The 18,277-nt window shown below is 38.0% G+C and overlaps 4 protein-coding genes and 1 long non-coding RNA gene across 8 annotated transcripts in view; 2 read left to right on the forward strand and 3 right to left on the reverse strand.

The window, feature by feature from the left end:
- Positions 1–892: 892 nt before the first annotated feature.
- LOC127984190 (headcase protein homolog) lies at positions 893–5,299 on the reverse strand. Its single transcript, XM_052586716.1, has 4 exons — positions 4,927–5,299; positions 2,353–3,465; positions 1,442–1,596; positions 893–1,352 (listed from the first exon to the last, which is right to left on the reverse strand). Exons 1-4 carry the CDS (start codon positions 5,081–5,083, stop codon positions 1,188–1,190), a joined length of 1,590 nt encoding a protein of 529 aa, XP_052442676.1. The 5' UTR covers positions 5,084–5,299; the 3' UTR covers positions 893–1,187.
- Positions 5,300–6,201: 902 nt separating this feature from the next.
- On the reverse strand, positions 6,202–8,860 carry LOC127984195 (costars family protein ABRACL). 2 transcript variants are annotated; one of them, XM_052586722.1, is made up of 3 exons: positions 8,736–8,860; positions 7,893–7,961; positions 6,202–6,979 (listed from the first exon to the last, which is right to left on the reverse strand). In XM_052586722.1, exons 1-3 carry the CDS (start codon positions 8,800–8,802, stop codon positions 6,795–6,797), a joined length of 321 nt encoding a protein of 106 aa, XP_052442682.1. In that variant the 5' UTR covers positions 8,803–8,860; the 3' UTR covers positions 6,202–6,794. The 2 variants fall into 2 exon arrangements, with proteins under 2 accessions (XP_052442682.1, XP_052442683.1); XM_052586723.1 differs by having other exon boundaries at positions 8,712–8,849.
- A 131-nt stretch (positions 8,861–8,991) lies between these two features.
- On the forward strand, positions 8,992–11,044 carry LOC127984199 (uncharacterized). Its single transcript, XR_008160559.1, has 3 exons — positions 8,992–10,425; positions 10,504–10,619; positions 10,714–11,044. It is a non-coding gene; the product is annotated as an uncharacterized LOC127984199 (long non-coding RNA).
- A 453-nt stretch (positions 11,045–11,497) lies between these two features.
- ptrhd1 (peptidyl-tRNA hydrolase domain containing 1) lies at positions 11,498–12,446 on the forward strand. Its single transcript, XM_052586721.1, has 2 exons — positions 11,498–11,752; positions 12,002–12,446. Exons 1-2 carry the CDS (start codon positions 11,543–11,545, stop codon positions 12,170–12,172), a joined length of 381 nt encoding a protein of 126 aa, XP_052442681.1. The 5' UTR covers positions 11,498–11,542; the 3' UTR covers positions 12,173–12,446.
- Positions 12,447–13,311: 865 nt separating this feature from the next.
- Positions 13,312–18,277, reverse strand: part of ncoa1 (nuclear receptor coactivator 1) — a 39,608-nt gene continuing 34,642 nt past the window's right edge. For all 3 annotated transcript variants that reach the window (XM_052586709.1, XM_052586707.1, XM_052586708.1), the window contains one exon: positions 13,312–18,132. In XM_052586709.1, coding sequence (XP_052442669.1) covers positions 17,965–18,132 — 168 coding nt within the window. In that variant the 3' untranslated portion in view covers positions 13,312–17,964. The remainder of the gene's footprint in view (positions 18,133–18,277) is intronic.

Genomic DNA, 18,277 nt, shown 5'->3' on the forward strand with positions numbered 1-18,277 from the left:
GCTTACAATGTTCAAAATGATTCAGTGCCTATTCCTGCAAGTGAATATGTATTGACCTGCATATATATATATATATATATATATTTTTTTTTTTTTACGATATATATGTGTGTCTTCACATAATTTTCCACTCTAGGTTACACATTCTGTACCTTATACACATCCTAAAGCACTGCAGGTTCGAATAGATATATTTTGGTTGTACAGCATCTCTCCAAAGTACACAAAGAAGCTGTCTTTGTCCTATTAAACACATACTGTACAAATACACAAGCACCCCCAAATAAATTTGTTCTGTAGGAACAAACTACACTTAGTTAAAAATGTAAGATTCAGAGCAAGTCAGAGAATACTGAGTTATACCTGCAGGCAGTCCTGGCTTCAAACAGAGCGAGAATATATATTAGGAGCAGCAGTAATGGTCATGAGTGGGAATGAGGAAGCCAGCGGGCCTGAACTTAACTCGACCTTTTGACTGAAGCATAAAATATAAAGACATTAAAAAAAATACATTATTGGGTTGACAGAATTTTAGTGATGCTTTGTTATAGACAATAACAACAAGCATGCCTGAGTTACCATTTCTAAAAGGGTTTGTTGCTCCACAAGAGTTTCCACAAATTGTTCCAGTACATTTAAATTCGATCAAAAAATGATTTCCCTCACTCAATAAATGTCCTTGTCTTCCAAGATTTACAAACCAAATGTTGTCCACATGAGAGTGCTTTCTCATTATTTTATCAAAGAAGCTGCTTCATCTGCAATAATGATGTTCTTTGAGCATTGCGAATTGATGTGGAAAACAGGAATTATGTAGTCAGGCTTGAGATTAAGATCAAAAAGATAACTGACCATGCTGTGGAATAATTAATAATTACTCTGAGAAAGGAAGTATCCTTTTATGTATTTTATTGTTTTCTTATACAAAAGAGGAAATTTGGCATACAGAGATACATTCACTTGTCACAGTATTGTTGCTTTATTTTTTAAATGCAAGCTCAAACATTTCAAGGATGGCGTTAGAATATATGCAAAAGCACACCCTCTTTATCTTAATAAAAGACACGCTCTCCATCGATCAGCATCGTATGCTTTGATTCCACACAAAGTGTCGACAAGAGCACAAAATAAGTAATTCTATCAATAAAAAAACAGGGAAAAATACTAGCACGCAAATGCAACTTTTGTCAATAAGCTTCGAGAACTTTGTACGAGGAGAATGGCTTTACAAAGTGATAGTCCAGATTGCCACAGTGAGGACACTGCTGTACATTGCTGTACTCAGAGAAATACTGCATGCCCACACGTACGTCTATGACAGGTTTCCCACAATGCTTGCAGTTCAGCCGGGCCTGGGCAGACAGAGAGTGGTAGTGCATTTAAAACAGTACTTGTAAAGCATATAAAGAATATAATTTATGAGCACAAACAAATTGATTACCTGGCAGCATGGTGATGCAGCCAGTATGTCGTATGTGTACATTGTGCCCAGCTGGTGCCAGCTCCCATCCCACCTGGACTTGCACTTTATGCACACGATTTTGTGCACTCCTTCCAGGCAGTCCACACAGATGGCATAAAGGTGCATCAGCCTCCCTTTAGAACATAAACAAAAAACCCTTTTTAACTGCAATTAGACTCTAATTAATTAACATATATTCTAATAGGGTTTTAATGATAAGCCATGATCAAAGCATTATTATCTGTCACAGCTGCTTTGGTTCTTTATAAGAAGAAGAAAAGGATTCGCTCTATTCCCAATCAACTCAAAGTAACTGATGTTTTTGGTTCTTTGCTCAAAACCTTGATTTATTCTTCAGTGACAGTAATATTTCATTCTCAAATGCTACTTAATGGTGCTTGAACTGTTTTTGCTGTGGTAAAATTATTTTCATGCACAGTTTATGAACTGTCTCAGCTCGGTGTTATTTAATCATTTTTATTAAAAAAGGTTTTTGCTGTTCTTGCTATATCAAAAACAAGGAAATAACTGATTGACAAAAGTGCACAAAAATGCCCGTCTGCCAAATGAATAAATGTAACTGATTTGTCTTCGCATTGACATTATTAAAGTGACTGAGCAAGCTTAAAATAACACAACAACAACGTTCATACTTGAAATAATTTTGGAAGTCTGCATTAGCTGAAACTTTTTCAAATTAATGAGAATGTAATTGTATTTTAAACAGAATTTAATTTTTAACTTTTCTGATGTAGAAAAAACTGTAGAAATATATGAAACACTGATGCACAATAACACTTTCCACAGTAATATATATATATATATATATATTTAAATGAAAAGTAAATGAGAACCAGCCTCTTCTGAGTTTGAAAAGTGGATTGGCTCACCTTGTAAATGGCAAGGTACATCATACTCAATCTCATCATGGCGTGAAGGGCTCAGGAACAGCGTTCCATCCACTAAAGGGAACTGCTCAAAGATGGGCATGGTGTGATGGCAGAGGGCACAGTTCACCACATTGCGGTGACTCGCACTGAGCGCAGAGAGGATGAACTTCCTGAGATCCTCTCCCTGCCCGGCCTGGGCGTCGTCCTCCATTCGCACATGATAGGTGTTGAGCTTGTGTCGTGGAACGTGCATGAGCAGCTCAGAAAGATCCAGCCTCCTCAAGAACTGCACAGGGTTATCTCCGGGAGAAAGCCGAGGGAGGCACATGCTGGCGGCTCCTTGCTCAAACTGAGCCCCGCCACGTACCGTGCCACCTCCAGACAACAAATGCTTCCTGTGGGCTTCCATATGAACCGCACTCTTGAGAAACTCACCCAGGTGCCTCGAACTCCGCGGGCCACCGAGGGACTGGGGGGAGTAGGAGGAGAAGCCCGACGGAGGGGACTGAGCAGGGGATTCACAAGGGGAGAGGAGCCCGTGGGAAACCCCACTGGCTGCATTTGGAAGACCAGCGTGACATCTCTCCTGACAGTTCTGCCAATCTGCTGATTGTCTGCGAGACAGTTCCTGACAGGAGCCACGGTGCGCTAGCTTATGGCTTGCAGATGATTTCCCTTTCTTGGGCTCATCTGCAGCTTCCAGGCCACCTCCGCCGCAAGCGCCACCTCCAGAGGGAAAACTGCTGGGCTTCCCGCTCCCTTTCTCTGGCACCTTCTTCTTGCGCTCGTCATGCATGCGTTTCACCTGGTACCAGTCTGTGTCTTTTTTCAGGTGTCCCTGGCCGCAGCGGCAGGAGCAGAAGCGGAAGGCCAGATCGTAGCCCTTTTTGGTCCACATGTTTTGTCGGCACTGCTTCTCGTTCCAGCTGCGAGCCCGGCCGATGCAGTTGAACTGCACCAGGATGCTGCTCTCCCACTCATAGAAGCACTGCAGGTGCATCCAATTGCCGTAGGGGCAGATTTCACTGTTGCACACCACACGCTGGTAGTCGTCCTTCTCAAGGTCAATGGGACGGCCCAGACTGCAGACTAATGGGGTGGCACATGGAGCCTCTGCCAAAACACAATGGCATGTTATATTAATTTAGGCTTAATGCAAGGGAATTGCTCACATGACAATTCTTTCATCATTTACTCACCCTCGCGTCATTTCAAACCTGTTTGACTTTCTTTCCTCAGTGGAACGGAAAAAGAAATGTTACATGATTCACTTGCATTGGAGATGAAAAGAACATGAAAGTGAATGGTGACTAGGCTGTCATTTTGTCTAACATCTTCATTTGTGTCTCAGGAGGAAAAAAGAGCTTGGAACAATATGAGAATGAGGATTTAAATTTCTGGGTGAACTATTCCAAGGTAAAATACATGTGGTGCAGATTTCAATGCCTTATACACTAACAATATGGGGTTCATTGTTTTGTATTCTAATTTAAAAATGAATGACTGAATTAAAAAATTACACCCGAAAAATAACATGAGAAACATCTGAATAAAGCAAACCACCAAATTCATGAAGGGACATCTATTTATAGACTGTGATTCAAACAGCTTCAATGACAGAATGTTCAATGTCAGTACATCTCTTCTATTTATGATAACTCTGTGGGTGCGAATCCCACTCAAAAAGAACAAATATTACGCAACACTCCTGTGATATGAAGTCTGAATGTGTGTCTCATGAGAGACAGGAAAAGACAATTATACAACAGAGAGCCTCATTCCTCAAATTTGATTGGACAGCGCTGCTTTTTCTGTGTGAATTCTGATTGTTCAATACCTTTCATTTCAGACTATGCAAGTATATAGTGAAAAAAACTGCATCAATATGCAGTTTTATCTCGTGCACTTAAGAAAAGAAAATGTTTTTTTTAATCATGTAGCTCATTAATCGCTCTGACTGGGTTTCTCTCATTGTTCGTGTTAAAATAAAAACATGGAGTGGAGTCAGATGATTAAAGCACTTTCTAACTCATTTAGGAACAGCCATGTCGATCCGCTCCACTCATAAAAACAGATCCAGTCCAGATTTTTTTATGCATCTCTAGTGACCTGCATAAAGTTTTCTGAACTATTTGTGTCTAAAACTTACTGGAGTTATCTGTCAATAAATAGTAATAATCATACTGTAGTACTAAATATTACCTGTGCCTTAATATTCAACAGCCTCTTGCTGTAAATATTCCATTATTCATAACTGCCACTCAAAGATGCTATGCATTATTAAACACCCTAACTGCACATCATTAGACAACACTGATCTCCAAATCACATGCAACTCCATGCCAAGTGCGTCTACCCTTGAACAAGGCCTACACAACCACCTTGTGCAGGACGATAATTGAAAACACGGAAATCTCCAGACAATGTCGTAACAATTCTGATGGTGATGACGCGCACAAAACAAGTTGCCGCAAGTGAGAGAACATTTAAAGAAAGGTAACGCTCGCGCGTGCACGTACGTACAGGGAAACGTAGCGTTCGCTAGAACATAAACTGAAGTGACGTTGTTCTTACCGCTTCTATGGTCGCTCGGCGGACCCGCTGTCGCTCCAGTCAACACCGAGGCAGTTCCTCCAGTAACCGCAGACGCAGAGGCTCCATTTTCTTGCTCGTCCCCGCTACTGTTCGTGCGTTTATTTCTCTTCCCCTTGTTGCTTTTTTGGTTGGGCATGATGGTGCGCTCAGTGTGAATGCAGCCTGTCAGCGACCGCCACCGAGCATTTGTGCGGATATCATGTCTAGGGTGCTTGACGAATCCTCTGTGAATCGGAATGCGGGGGGATGCAGATGTTACAGTTCGATCATCATCCTCCAGATTTGTACAGGCAGTCTTGACAGCAGAGGTACACCATGAAGAAGGCGTGTCCCTCTCTTGTTTTGATTCCTGCTCTGAAGAGAGAATGTTCCTCTGGCCCCGCCCCCATCTCTGATCCAGACCCGGAGCTCAGAGATATTAATAGCACAGACCTAAGAGGGAGTCCCAAGCAAATAATCGACCCACTGCTAAAATTATTTAAGTCATACGTGCTTTGCCACATATGGCTTTACAAGTGATAGTCATGCTATTAACGAGATAAGACCTTCATTTTGCTATTCGACATGAGATATTTTGATAAATCAATAACCTAATTTTTTTTTTTCAGCCATATTTCATTGGAGACCCATCTTAAGGTCCACAAAGAATCTGTTTATGTGTTTTAGAGAAATACCACTTGGAACTTTCTTGTAAATTATACTAAAGATCTTTTTTCAGTCATCCAAAGAACCATTTTAGGTGCAAATGGCTTTCAAAAGGTCAAAATCTGTACATTTTAACTCAGCTCATTCAAAGACAAAAACAGTCATACATCTGAAAGACAAAAAAATAAAAAAAGTCTCTTAACTTCAGTTCTTGTATTTGTATTACAGTTTATTGCACTGTCTCCAGTCATTTGAGAAGCAGATGAAGCATCACAAGACAGCAACACAAATCCAAATATACACTAAAAATTAGAAGTTTGAAGTCAGTTTTAAATGTTGAGAAATGGATGCTGTAGAGAGTCATACATTTATTTTTAAAAATTAAAATTAAAAGCTTACTCTGCAGTCAGTTTCAATGTCATAACCCATGTAATGACTCAGTACAAAGTTATAAACATACACCCCTCTGTTTAATTGTTGAAGTCTTTATATCAAATTGCTGCTCATGCTAAGGTCTTCCTGAGCTTGAAATAGCACAAACTATGCCATTGGGAGCCTTATAACATTTGTACAGACATAAATAACAACAGCACAAGAACAATGTGGGGATGTTTTTGCAAGAGCTTTATAAAACAGAATATCACACTAGTACAGTTCAGATGATGTTGAACTTGGTTTTTTAAAACATTTAATTCCAGAAAACCATACAGCAGCCTTTGAGATGTTATGGCACATATAACCTGAATGACCATGCCTGAAATGAATAATTTCACAGTAATGGTACTGAAAACAAACAACCTCATGACAGCAGGTACAGTAAAAGACAGCAATTATGCAGTCTACAATCAATACAGTCAGAATAGGACATCAGAGGTATAATTTGTAAAAGTGATATTAACCTGTGTGGATATTCATTTGATGAATTCATTCAATACCAGAAAACTAGTAACATGATCATGCACACTGTAACTAATAACTGTTGAGCTGACTGAACAGGGAAGATTGCTACTTTTCACGAAAAAGAAAAAAAAAACTGTGTGCAGATCACTCCCCTGAGAGAGAAAAAGTTGCTGTATAAAAATATTCCAATCCAGTATACAAAAATGTTTCACTCTCAAGTATATTTCCATATCAAAATGTATCAATGACACGTCACAAACACATTTGTCATTTTAACTTGGGTTTAGAAAAGACTGTTAGATTCAGTCCTGCAGTAATATGACATCAACGTTGTCGTGAACTCCTTGCAGTAAGAGCTCCCCTTCGAATGTGATGATCTTCTTTCGCTTGGCCGCTTTCAGCGTTCCGACCAGAGCTTCAAAGAGGTTGGCGCATTGGTCATCATTAAACAAGACTCCAAATTTGACACTGATCTTCCCATCTGCATCTGTGAGACAGTAAGAATGGGTTTGCTCTAAATAATTCAGTAACAACCTTGAATATCCAATTAACATTTACAGTAGGCTATGTACTTAATAAAGCACCAAAACAATACAGAATAAGTGTTCGCAAATCTCAAAAGCGAGTAGTATGAGGAATCATTAGCCTGGTTTGAGTAAACACCGCAGAGTATTGAGAGGACAGTACAGTATGTCAACTAATAGAAATTAAACGTGCACCTTAAATAATCACAAAATTTATTTTATTTTATTTTTTATATAAAGGCTCTGATATGAACAGTACTTCTCCTATTTATCCAGAACTCCTCATCTAAAGAAGCATCAAGACCTGCATTGTAAGTAAATTATGATGTGTAAAGCCATCTTATTACATACATGTAAATGAATGTAGATTTCAACAGGTTATATACTATACAATATTTTTAAGTATATTAGAATGAATTCTGAAGGATCATGTGACACTGAAGTAATGGCTGTACATTTTTTAAATATTAAAATGGAAAAGTTATTTTAAGTTAAAGTAATATTTCTCAACATTAATGTCTTCCTGCATGTTTGACCAATTAAAAGCAGCATTGGTGAGCATAAACGAATTCTTTTACATAAAAATCGTAATTACTTTTAGCCACCAGCCTATGTTTATAGATATGGAAGTTTGAAATACAAAATCTATTTTCTCATTTAAACCTGAAAATAAATGTTTTGGAGAAATGTCATGATGTAGAATAAATATTACGTTTATGCATTATATCGAGGCCTCCAAATCAATAAGCAAATTTATGACAATTTTAATTTATCATTTGTAATGGGAAAATAGGCAGAAATAATCAATTTCACTGGTGGTCTCATGGGGACTTTATCCCTAACAGTGATGTTAATCAAAAATAGCACAAGACTTACTTGTATTGCCCAGTCGACGAATCTCATCAACGAGCAGTCCAACTTCATGTTCCACATTCATTTTTGTCACTGAAATATACATGTGTGTTAATACGATAAAAGCTTACTTTGTCTTTGAAATACTTAAAGATATACGGAGACTATAGCCATCCAGTTTGAGTATGGAACTGGAATAACAAATGATAGTTCATTCAAAGCATACTGACCATTCTTATGTGGATTACAACAATAAACATGCTGACTAAATCGCTAAACTAATTTAGACACTCATTCTTAACTTTATTAGCTTTATTTAGCGACCTCTCTGGGCAAACTGAGAATTGCAACGCCGCACCCTACCGGCTTATTGCAGATGCTGACCATCTAAAGACTATAATTACTTATCATCTTGAATTTTGATTAAGAAAATAATACGTGTGGGCCGCATGGTTAAAACCATACCGTAGGTTAAACATAATGAGGCGTAATTAATAAACGGCAGCTCGGCTTTCACGGAGCACGAGGATTATCATTTGATCAAGCAATGCGGAAGTACGAATCTGAACACGGAAAGTAAAAGAAACGTGTGAAATATTGTATCAAAGCAAATTGTGAATCGCATATCATTTGAATTCTATCATGACACAGATTGAATTCCCTAAAGCGCAGATAAATAAACAAACAAACAAACAAACACTTTTTGAGCATAAATCTATTCACACCGCATCAAGAGGTTTGCACTCAGATTCTGGATTATTAATCCAAAACTCCACTGGGAAAACATGTATTCGGATAAATAATTCATTAACATAACATTAAAAAAGAATAATAAATCCAAACCTGTAAAATGATCAACCTGCTAACCTTTGTGGTGGTTTTGTGCCGCCGCTCTGCTGACTATAGACCGATTGAAATAAGAAAGCACTACCATAGATGGCTTTGTGTGTATGTGCGTGCGTGTGTGTGTGTGTGTGTGTGTGACGTCACATTAAACGGCCTCTTTAGATTAACCAAGTGGTTACAAAGTAATTTGTTATCCTAAAGTGAATTTTTGGATACACTTCGAATGGCAGGTCCCTTAATTGTATGGCGCTGAGTGAAGCCATATATCAACAAAATGTACAGTTATAAGAGCTTCTGACTGTAGGCTACTTGATTTGGTGCTACATATGTAAAATATATTGACATAACAGATTAAACGACTGCTTTAATGGACATCTGTATTTCTAACAATGTAGACCTAATTCTTTGTTTTATAGCTTGTTTGGACAATTACAATAAATCATAGCCTACGCAAATTTGATAAATTATTATACGTTTGATGAGTAAATAATACAGGTAATACTTTATTTAAATATAATAAATATTTACAGCAACATTCCATGAAAATGCTGTCCATCCATAAATGTTTGAGATATTGAGATACACAATTTCATTTATTAGACAAAAGGTGGCAGTAAATAGCCATATATTGCTGATTAGTACGGTGACGTTTGGTTTTTAGCCATTGAGTTTATTAGATTATTTTTGTGTATTCGACAATTCGACGTTAAAATAATATTGTGTATAGGACTATATGAATGTCGTCCCTTTGGAGAGGGAAAATGTAGTTTTAGGTGCCAGACGCTTCTTTTGTAGTCTAGTCTACAACGTATTACGTAAAGCTGTCGGTATGTACCCTGGCCAACCGGTATAGCTTAAAAACCGGGTTCGCCTCTTATTAAAAGTGTAGCAATGTTTTAAAACCTGCAATGTCTTCTGTATCATAAAATTCAAGTTGGCCCCTAGTATCAATGTTCACTCTTTCACCATGTGCTGCAACTGTTGCAGAATTAGGTAGCTACACCTTCTTTATAGTTTTATTTATTTTATTTTTTTTATCATTTTATATATTTATATAATAAACAGTATCTACAATATGTTCTATGGAAGTGCTTTTTTATTTTTTTCAGTCACATTTCCTTTGGACCTTACTAAAACCAGACTTCAGATACAGGGTGAAGGTGGTTCCCGACTGCACAGTGGACAAAATACAGAAATACAGGGGCATGTTGAGCACAGCTATGGTTATAGTGCGAGAAGAAGGGCCCTTCAAAATGTGGCAAGGGGTCACACCAGCTGTCTACAGACATATAAGTATAATGTTAATTGCAATGAGCTTTATTAACAAATGGGAGTTATATCCATGCATGGAATGATAATTGCCTGAATTAATACATTTATTTGAATCCCCTTCTGACCTTTGGAATTCTTCGTTTTTAGTGTATTCAGGCAGCAGGATTTCTTCTTATGAACAGCTCATAGAATCAGTGTTGGGAAGATCTGAAGATGGCATTTTTCCAGTCTGTTGAGGGAAAGATCTGAAATATGAAACAGAACATTGATTGAAGTCTAAATAGATGGAATCAGCATGTGTTCTGTGATGTGTAGGAAAGCAGTGATCAGCAGCATGATATCAGGTGCCTTAGGCCAGTTCATCGCTAGTCCAACAGATCTAGTGAAGGTTCAGATGCAAATGGAGGGCCGGCGCGGTCTTGAAGGGAAGCCGCCCAAGGTGAGGCATAGACTTAAAGGAATAGTTCACCCAAAAATGAAAAATTGTTGAAAATGTTGAAAATGTACTCACCCTCAGGCCATCCAAGATGTAGATGAGTTTGTTTCTTCATCGGAACAGATTTGGAGAACTTCAGCATTACATCACTTGCTCACCACAGGATCCTCTGCAGTGAATGGGGGCCGTCAGAATGAGTAAATGTTTGATTGAACTATTCTTTCATACATCCCTATTAAAAACTTTTTCAATTGCTACTTATTCTGAATGTTTTTTTTTTTTTATGGACAGAGTACATGGAGTTTACAATGATTTTATTGAAGATCATGGCAGAGGGAGGAATACGAGGCCTTTAGGCTGGATGGGTTCCCAGTGTTCAGAGAGGTGCATTGATCAATTTAGGAGGTACAGTAGTCAAAACTTCTTGAGATCTATTTGCAGCTGCAGTTTTGCATATACATCAAATATTTTTTTCAAAAATAAAACGTTATAGCAATCATTCAAGCCTTTTTATAAAAAAAAAATATACCATTGTTGTCTCCCTCTCTTTTTTATATACTTTTAAGCAATAATTGAGTGTTTAAACTGGTCTCCCAATCTGATTATTTTATATTATTGCAGTGTTTACTGATATTTTAAATTACTTTTTATTTTTATAGTTTTTATTTGAATACAGTTTTGTTCAATTTTGACATTGTTACTGTTTTTAATATGTCTACATTTTATGTTTAATACATCAAGTTAAACTAAATAAAAGTGTGAAATGTTGCCTTTGCAATTAGTGAAAATTAAATAAGTTAAAGTTTTTATAAGTTTATTATAAGTAACATTTTTTTATGGGTTTGGATTTTACTTAACTATAACTGGAAGACCAGTTATAAGTAGACTGAAAAGACTGAAAGTATTGTATATTTCAGAAAACCTAGTGAGATAAAGGTAAAAACAACTTTATTATATGCAATTAAACATAAATGAACAGAGTCCTCAAACAACCACTAGAGGGCATCCAGTCAAAAATTTTACCAGGAAGGAACTAAACCCGGAGCTAGTACTACCCGGAACGTAAACATGAACCCGCCTATGAGTCATTTCCGGTCAGGCTATTTTCACATTCAGTAAAATGGCAACGCCGAGCAGTGGCACTTCCCGGCGTTTAGTCCAGTATGTGATCGTCCGATCAGACCTGATACACACTTTATCATGGCCTTTAGGGGCGGTTATAACTCAAGCCTGTCACGCGGCCACTGCTGCCATTCATTTACACTACAGTGACCCTGATACTCAGGAGTATCTGGCAGAACTGGACAGCATGCACAAAGTAGTGCTGCAGGTTTGTACTGCAATTACATAATATGCATCGTGTGCTTCTGTCCCTGCACTGCTGGCTTAGATTATTTAGTGGTCTTCGATTTCTTATGGTTGACAAATACTAGCAAAGCCATTAGCAATCTTACAATGGACAAATTAATTAATGATTCCCCCCCCCATTAAGTATATATATATATATATATATATATATATATATATATATATATATATATATATATATGTACAACTTATAGTTTTTTTCCTCTCACAGGCACCAGACGAGGCATCCCTCAACACTCTTTCCAGTGCTCTACGTGAAAAAGACATTGCACATAAACTGTGGATGGAGCAGCCAGAGAATATCCCCACATGTTTGGCGTTGAAGCCCTACCCTAAAGAGACCGTGCAGCCATTTCTAAAAAAGTTCAAGCTTTTCAAGTGAATTGTGCATGAATGGTGCCATGTTCTGAGATGAACTGAACAATGTAAACCTAAAGAGTGGTCAGAATGGAATTTGGCTGAATGAACCTGCTAAAACAGCCTTAACATCACATCTTTGAATTTCATCCACATTTTGTCTTGATGTATCTTTGTGGCAAATGATTATTCACCGAAGTTGTGTTAGAAATGTAAGTTCTTTAATATCTAACATGAAAACGGAATGTCTTTATTCTGCATTGTGGGTGGTAATAAAGTTCTTAATTGTCGACAATGGATTCTGAAATCTCACGTTTTATTTTTTTAATGTATTGGAAGGGCTTTTAAAATATGTACACTTTAACATATCAATAAATTAAACTAAGACGTAAGAGGTGGTGGGTTACTAATTATGAACTGCTATGGTTCACGTGTGCAGTGTGGGAATTATATCGTGACCAGAATTACTCTTTTTTTTTTTTTTTTTCTTTTTTTTTTTTACCTTGGATTCTCGAATAAAAGAGCCTTATGAGCCATTTGTATTTTTGGGTAGAAAAAACAAAACAAAACGTTGTCCAAAAAAATTCGATTTGTGTTGTTAATGACTTAATGAGTCGGTTCTTTTTAGTGAGTCAAGGTTACCTCGCGACCAATGAAGCTTGGTTCTCGAGGGATTGATTCTCACGAGCCGGTTCTTATCAATTAATCATAAAGTAACATCGTGACTAGTGATGCGCGATTCTCGAGTCGGTTCTTTTTAAGTGAATCAAAAAAGAAAAATAAGAAAATTCCTCCCGAGTTAACTACTCATATGAGGTATTTTTTTGTCTATGAAAAAGTTTTATATTAAACACTCAAGTTCGATTTTCTAGTGAATGACTTGCGAGTCGGTTCGTTTTAGTGAATTACAAACACTTTATCTCAAGTAATATGACTTATTAAATCATTAATATCAGACTCTATTAACTAAGAACTGAGAAGGTGTTATATTTTTCTGAAGATAAGTGAAAAGTACCCGACTGATTGTTCATATGACACACACACACACGCATTAAGTTTTCTGTACTGCACTGTTTCATCAAAACAATCATTAGTGCAACTGTTAATTGAACAGTTTAAATAGCTTACTATTCCATTCCCTAGATATAAAGATGGCACTTGCAGTCCTTTTTTACATGGTGCTTTATTGCAATGTGTTGCATTCTCACATTCATGGATGTTATAGAGATTTGTTAGTCAAAGCATAATTTCCTTCAAGGTATGTATCTTCACCTTGGAAAAGCAACAAAGGGGCCATATGCACGAGGTGTGAGTGAAGGTTTCTTGTTTGTCTGAGTGTAGGTGTATGCATATGTGTGTGTGTGTGTGTGTGTGTGTGTGTGTAAACTTCAAATCTCAGTTTGAGCAGCCACATAATTCCATGAAATGGACAAGAAAAATAAGACTGATTCAGTAGATGCGAAACACAGTTTTGCAGCCCGCAGGACAATCCTGCAGGTGCTGGACCCAGCATGTGACTGATTGTCTACAACGTCCTAAGAAAGGTAGGATTCTCCAGATAAACCTGGATATAGAGAAAACAAAAAAAATAAAACAAAATAGAAACATGACAAAACATGCAGAAGTCTCCCAGATACATCTTCATTCATAATGTCCCACACACAGCTGCAATGATACCTCTTAAGAAGAAAAAAAAAGTTCACAAGCATTATACAAAACTGGACAAAATGAGTAAAATGTATATATCTATATATTTGTTTATTTATATTAATTTTACAGGTGAAAAGTGGAACCTTGCCTTGAAAGAACGAGCGCCGTTTCAGTGGAGCTACAAACACATGACTTCCCTTCACCAATACAACTAATATCTGTATATTAATAAGGCAGCACTTACAATATGCAAAAAATCACAGGTAAACAGTAGCTACTGTAGATGATACCATGTAGAGATGACATCTGAATGACGAGGAGAGTGTGTGGTGGTCGAAACGTAGGATTCTCTACTATGATATGAGGAAATGCAGATTGTACGAGTTTGCATAAATGGTTCGTAGCACTTGGCACTGAGCGTGCGGGGCCTGAACTATGATACAGTCCGGAAAAGCTGAGTTTGATGAGGAATGTCTTCAAAAGATAAAGCCAGGAGCGCGTCGGCTAACAGGACGGGGCAAAGGGGAGGTGGAGCACCTGAAGAAGATTGGCATAGTTAGATCTATGGTTCTGCAGCAGAAAAAACACCCATGTAGCAAAGGCTCCATTACCCTGCTCCGTTAAGGGATTCAATGGTGAGGGCCCGACAAGCCAAGTTCTTCCTGAAGAACCTGAGATGTGTTTAGATTTAGTTTTTCAGAGGAAAGCGAAATGGCATTTCACTTGGCGAACATACATTCAGGGGGTATTTGTTTTTGTTTTTGTCTTCGTCTTTTTTCTTCTTCTTTTTTTTCCAAACGTGATGCTATAGTCTGATTTAAACATGGCCTCTTTCCTTGTAATTCATGTATAAAGTGCAAAACTAGATTGTATTCCTTGCAAGTTCCTGGTACATTAGGTTTTTAGTAAAAAACGTCATGTAAAATACAGCAAAAGTCTTACAAAGGTCAGTATAAGAAAATCCTCATAAACAAGAAAACGTTCAACAAACGGCGAGGAGCAGTCCTCTATGCTGAAAATATGTACAAGAGGCACCTCAAATTTGGTATAAAGAACCCAGCTAAATAAAGTCAAATATCTAAGTATAGTTGCATCAGTATGGTTTTCTCGCTTTAAGCCTGTGTAGCTCAAAACCACTTGTTTCGAACTACAAATGATGTATATCCTTGAGTTAAAAAACAAAATAGAGGAAAAACAGGAGATATTTGTTTGCATGCGTTGCTGGAATACTGCATTTAAAGCAATAATCCATTTTGAGTGTCAGTTTTAAAACAAAATCCAAATGTTATTCATTTAACCTCTAAAGGTGCATAGCTAGCGGTTAGAAATCTGTCTTCCTGAAAACAGTAACTAAAGTTCCTCCCGAAGAGGCATTTGCATGTTTGGTAGATCAGTAGCAATGGGGGAACGTCTGAAGAAATTCGCTACTGAACATATCTTTGAAAATAATCAAACCAGCTAGGGGAATAATGTCCAAAAAGTAAAGACAAAATGGTAGTGTTTTATGGGACACCTATACTCGATGCTACATTTGTCCAATTGCATGAACTTTGCATATGATATGGATCTTTTAGTATCTTGAAGCTTTGGTCATATTTGCGTTTTTGTCTTCAGAGCGTTTAAACATGGCAAAAACTACATCAGGCAGTTGACGAAAACCCACAAGAATAAGCCGGTGCCGTTCCCAAACCAAGGTTCCACTTTGTCAGAGCTGTTTAAACTTTGACAACAGAGAAATTAAATAATATGGCCTTTTTGTTTTGTTTTTAAATTAACCCGTACAAAAGCCAGTCCATGCTGCTTCTCCCTCAGCAAAGTCACATTCAGCAGTCGCTAAACCATTCTCACATATAGAGCAATCTCAACACCCACAGGAAAAGTTGCAGGTATTCCAACAACAAAAAAATAGATTGAAAGAAAAAAAAAGAAAATCAAAATCAGGACATTTGTCTGTTTTTCCATTTTAAACACCAGATATACAGTATTAATCACACATACACACGCTTTCAGACAGCCATACACATCTCAAAAACAAAACAAAAAAGAGAAGAAACAAAAATGGAAGCAAGTAGTTATTACCACAAACTCGGAGCACTACATTTTGTTGATTCTGAACAGATACATATTCACATTTATCTGTTATATACACAATACTTTGATAATCCAGGTTCTGAATAGTTCTATTGTACCTTGATGTTGTCTTCTGACTGTGAGAGCCGTTATAAACGAGGAAACAAAACGATAAAAACATTATTAATAGGCGCTGTTTGCTAGTTTGGTATATTTGGCATAAACACGTTAGTGATGACAGGTAGGGTTCATTAAATTAATCTTATCCACTGCATAAAAACCATTGTATTTATACAGGAATGCCTGCTCCCCAAAGAGGAGGGCAGAAATGAATAATTACGACATCTGTGTTTTTTCTCGGCGAGCCAAAAACGTACAAAATAAACACAGGCTGACTTAGTGTAAATGTTATGTATTTGTCAATTCATCTCGCTTTTTGTAAATGTCTATGTACATAGTAAAAAGTGGCTCGATCTCAACAGTACATACTGTAGATGAATGAGAATCTGCTTCACGAAATTTGTCTTTTTTTTTTTCGGTAAGGACAATCTAAGCTGGTGTAGCATTGGCGAAAAAGAGCCATTCTTTGTATACAGAGCACACGCACAAAGACACGGCACTTAAACTCCACGAAGTGAGTCACGAACAAAAGAACACTGTTAATTAAAGGGGAACGAAAATACGATTTCGAGCTGTGCTCCAATTCTGTCACACGATTTGTGAAATACCTTGTGCTCACATGGTGAGACATCAATTTCGACCACAGCGAGTATTTTTGTGGGCTTGTCAATTTGATATATAAAAAGAATTTGGTTTTCCATTAGTACATTTCACGTAAACTAGCGAATGTTTAGGTTTGAATCTATTGGGGATGACAAGTAGGTAAATTAACAAAGGATAATTCTTATGAACAGTGTCTGACTGGGCAACAGTAGTCTCATGAGCAGTCAAATGACGGTGCGGACGTTGCGCGAAACAACACCTCGCTCCTCCAGTCGGGAGAGAGCACCTGTGGTTTTGAAGAGTGACCTTGAAACACTCAACTGTATAATGAAAATCAATGTACAATCTACATTTTTGCAACAGAGGGTTTGTAACATTTCCTGGGGTGTTTAATAACCGATAACAATCATAAAAATGTGAGTCTCTCTCATCTCGATACATGACAACGCGCGAGACCCGCCCCCGGATGATTACAAAAAAAAAAGTGACATTACAGATTCTCAAAGCCGTTAAAAAGGAACTGGTGTTAAGTTAATGCTTTCGAAACAAGAGTTGCCTGTAATTTGATGATGTTTTGGTTTTAAAGGAAATTACAAAGTGTGAGCTTGGCCCAACTTTGTCCGTTTTTGCTGTACAATAATACCAACCTGCACAACATGTCGCCGCAAACAACACTGATAGGCTGAGTTGACCCTAAGTGGCTCGTATTCACAGCTGCTGTGGGGGGGAAATGTGTAGGACATTGTTAAAAAACGTCTGCTGTTTCAAAAACAGTGTTGCCAGGAAAGCCTGCAGCAGACGGATACGCACTTCAGAGCTGTCTCCCATCCTGGCGATGCTTGTTCTGAAAACGACAACAGAGAAAAACAAACGAACCCGAAACGAAAAAAAAAAGACAATAAACAGAACAGACTAACAAATAAAAAGTGTTGGGAAATTCCTCCCATCATCAGGCACTGCTGAGGAGAGCCTATCAGTCACAGATCCAGCTGAAACTGAGCAATATACCATGAACATAGCAACATAGCCTGCCCCAGTTTCTAATCCGACCAATCCGAGCTCAGCTGCTGCGCTGCTCTCCAAGAAGCACTGCAACGTTGGCCTGACTGACAGGACGTGTAGACGGCTTAAGCAGCAGGTCCATTTTATTTGAATTTTTTTTTACAGACTTGGCAATTTCTGGAACGTGATCTTTTCTCCTTTCCGGAAACAGACGTTTTAAAAGGTGACCAGGAATGAGCACTGTCGAACGGCTATGAAACCTCACAAGCCTGGGCCCAGACACCGACCCTGCAAATATACTGTATAGAAACCAAAGGTGAAGAATAAAAATCTCTACATGTGGAGACAGTCCTCTGGCAGACGGTGGGCACCTCACTCGGTCAGGAGCTGCTGGAGGAGGCTCTTCTGCTGAGACTGGGCTGTGGGGTTCCCGCTCGGGCCCTTCTGGGACCCGATGGGGCCCGACTGGTTAAGGTAGGAGTCACTGCCCACCAGATTTACCGTGCACTGGACATCAGCGAACACCTGAACCTGCTGTACCTGAGAAATGGGAATAAATGGAAAAGGGAAACACCGTAATTTTTCAAAAGAAATGTATACTTTTATTTAGCAAGAATGCTTTAAGTTGAACGAAATTCACAGTTAACTTTTACATTTTCTATTCATTAAAAAATAAACTGAAATA

This window comes from Carassius gibelio, chromosome B20, assembly GCF_023724105.1.
Source record: "Carassius gibelio isolate Cgi1373 ecotype wild population from Czech Republic chromosome B20, carGib1.2-hapl.c, whole genome shotgun sequence".
NCBI lineage: Eukaryota > Metazoa > Chordata > Actinopteri > Cypriniformes > Cyprinidae > Carassius > Carassius gibelio.

Coding starts and splice junctions, on each gene's coding strand:
- LOC127984190 (XM_052586716.1), bottom strand. CDS start 5,083: ATGCCCAACCAAAAAAGCAACAAGGGGAAGAGAAATAAACGCACGAAC. Junction 1,597..2,352: donor TGTACCTTGCCATTTACAAG/GTGAGCCAATCC, acceptor TATGTTCTAAAG/GGAGGCTGATGCACCTTTAT. Junction 1,353..1,441: donor CTGCATCACCATGCTGCCAG/GTAATCAATTTG, acceptor CTGTCTGCCCAG/GCCCGGCTGAACTGCAAGCA.
- ptrhd1 (XM_052586721.1), top strand. CDS start 11,543: ATGGCAACGCCGAGCAGTGGCACTTCCCGGCGTTTAGTCCAGTATGTG. Junction 11,753..12,001: donor TGCACAAAGTAGTGCTGCAG/GTTTGTACTGCA, acceptor TTCCTCTCACAG/GCACCAGACGAGGCATCCCT.
- LOC127984195 (XM_052586722.1), bottom strand. CDS start 8,802: ATGGTAGTGCTTTCTTATTTCAATCGGTCTATAGTCAGCAGAGCGGCG. Junction 7,962..8,735: donor GGCACAAAACCACCACAAAG/GTTAGCAGGTTG, acceptor TGTATATTTCAG/TGACAAAAATGAATGTGGAA. Junction 6,980..7,892: donor TCGTCGACTGGGCAATACAA/GTAAGTCTTGTG, acceptor ACTGTCTCACAG/ATGCAGATGGGAAGATCAGT.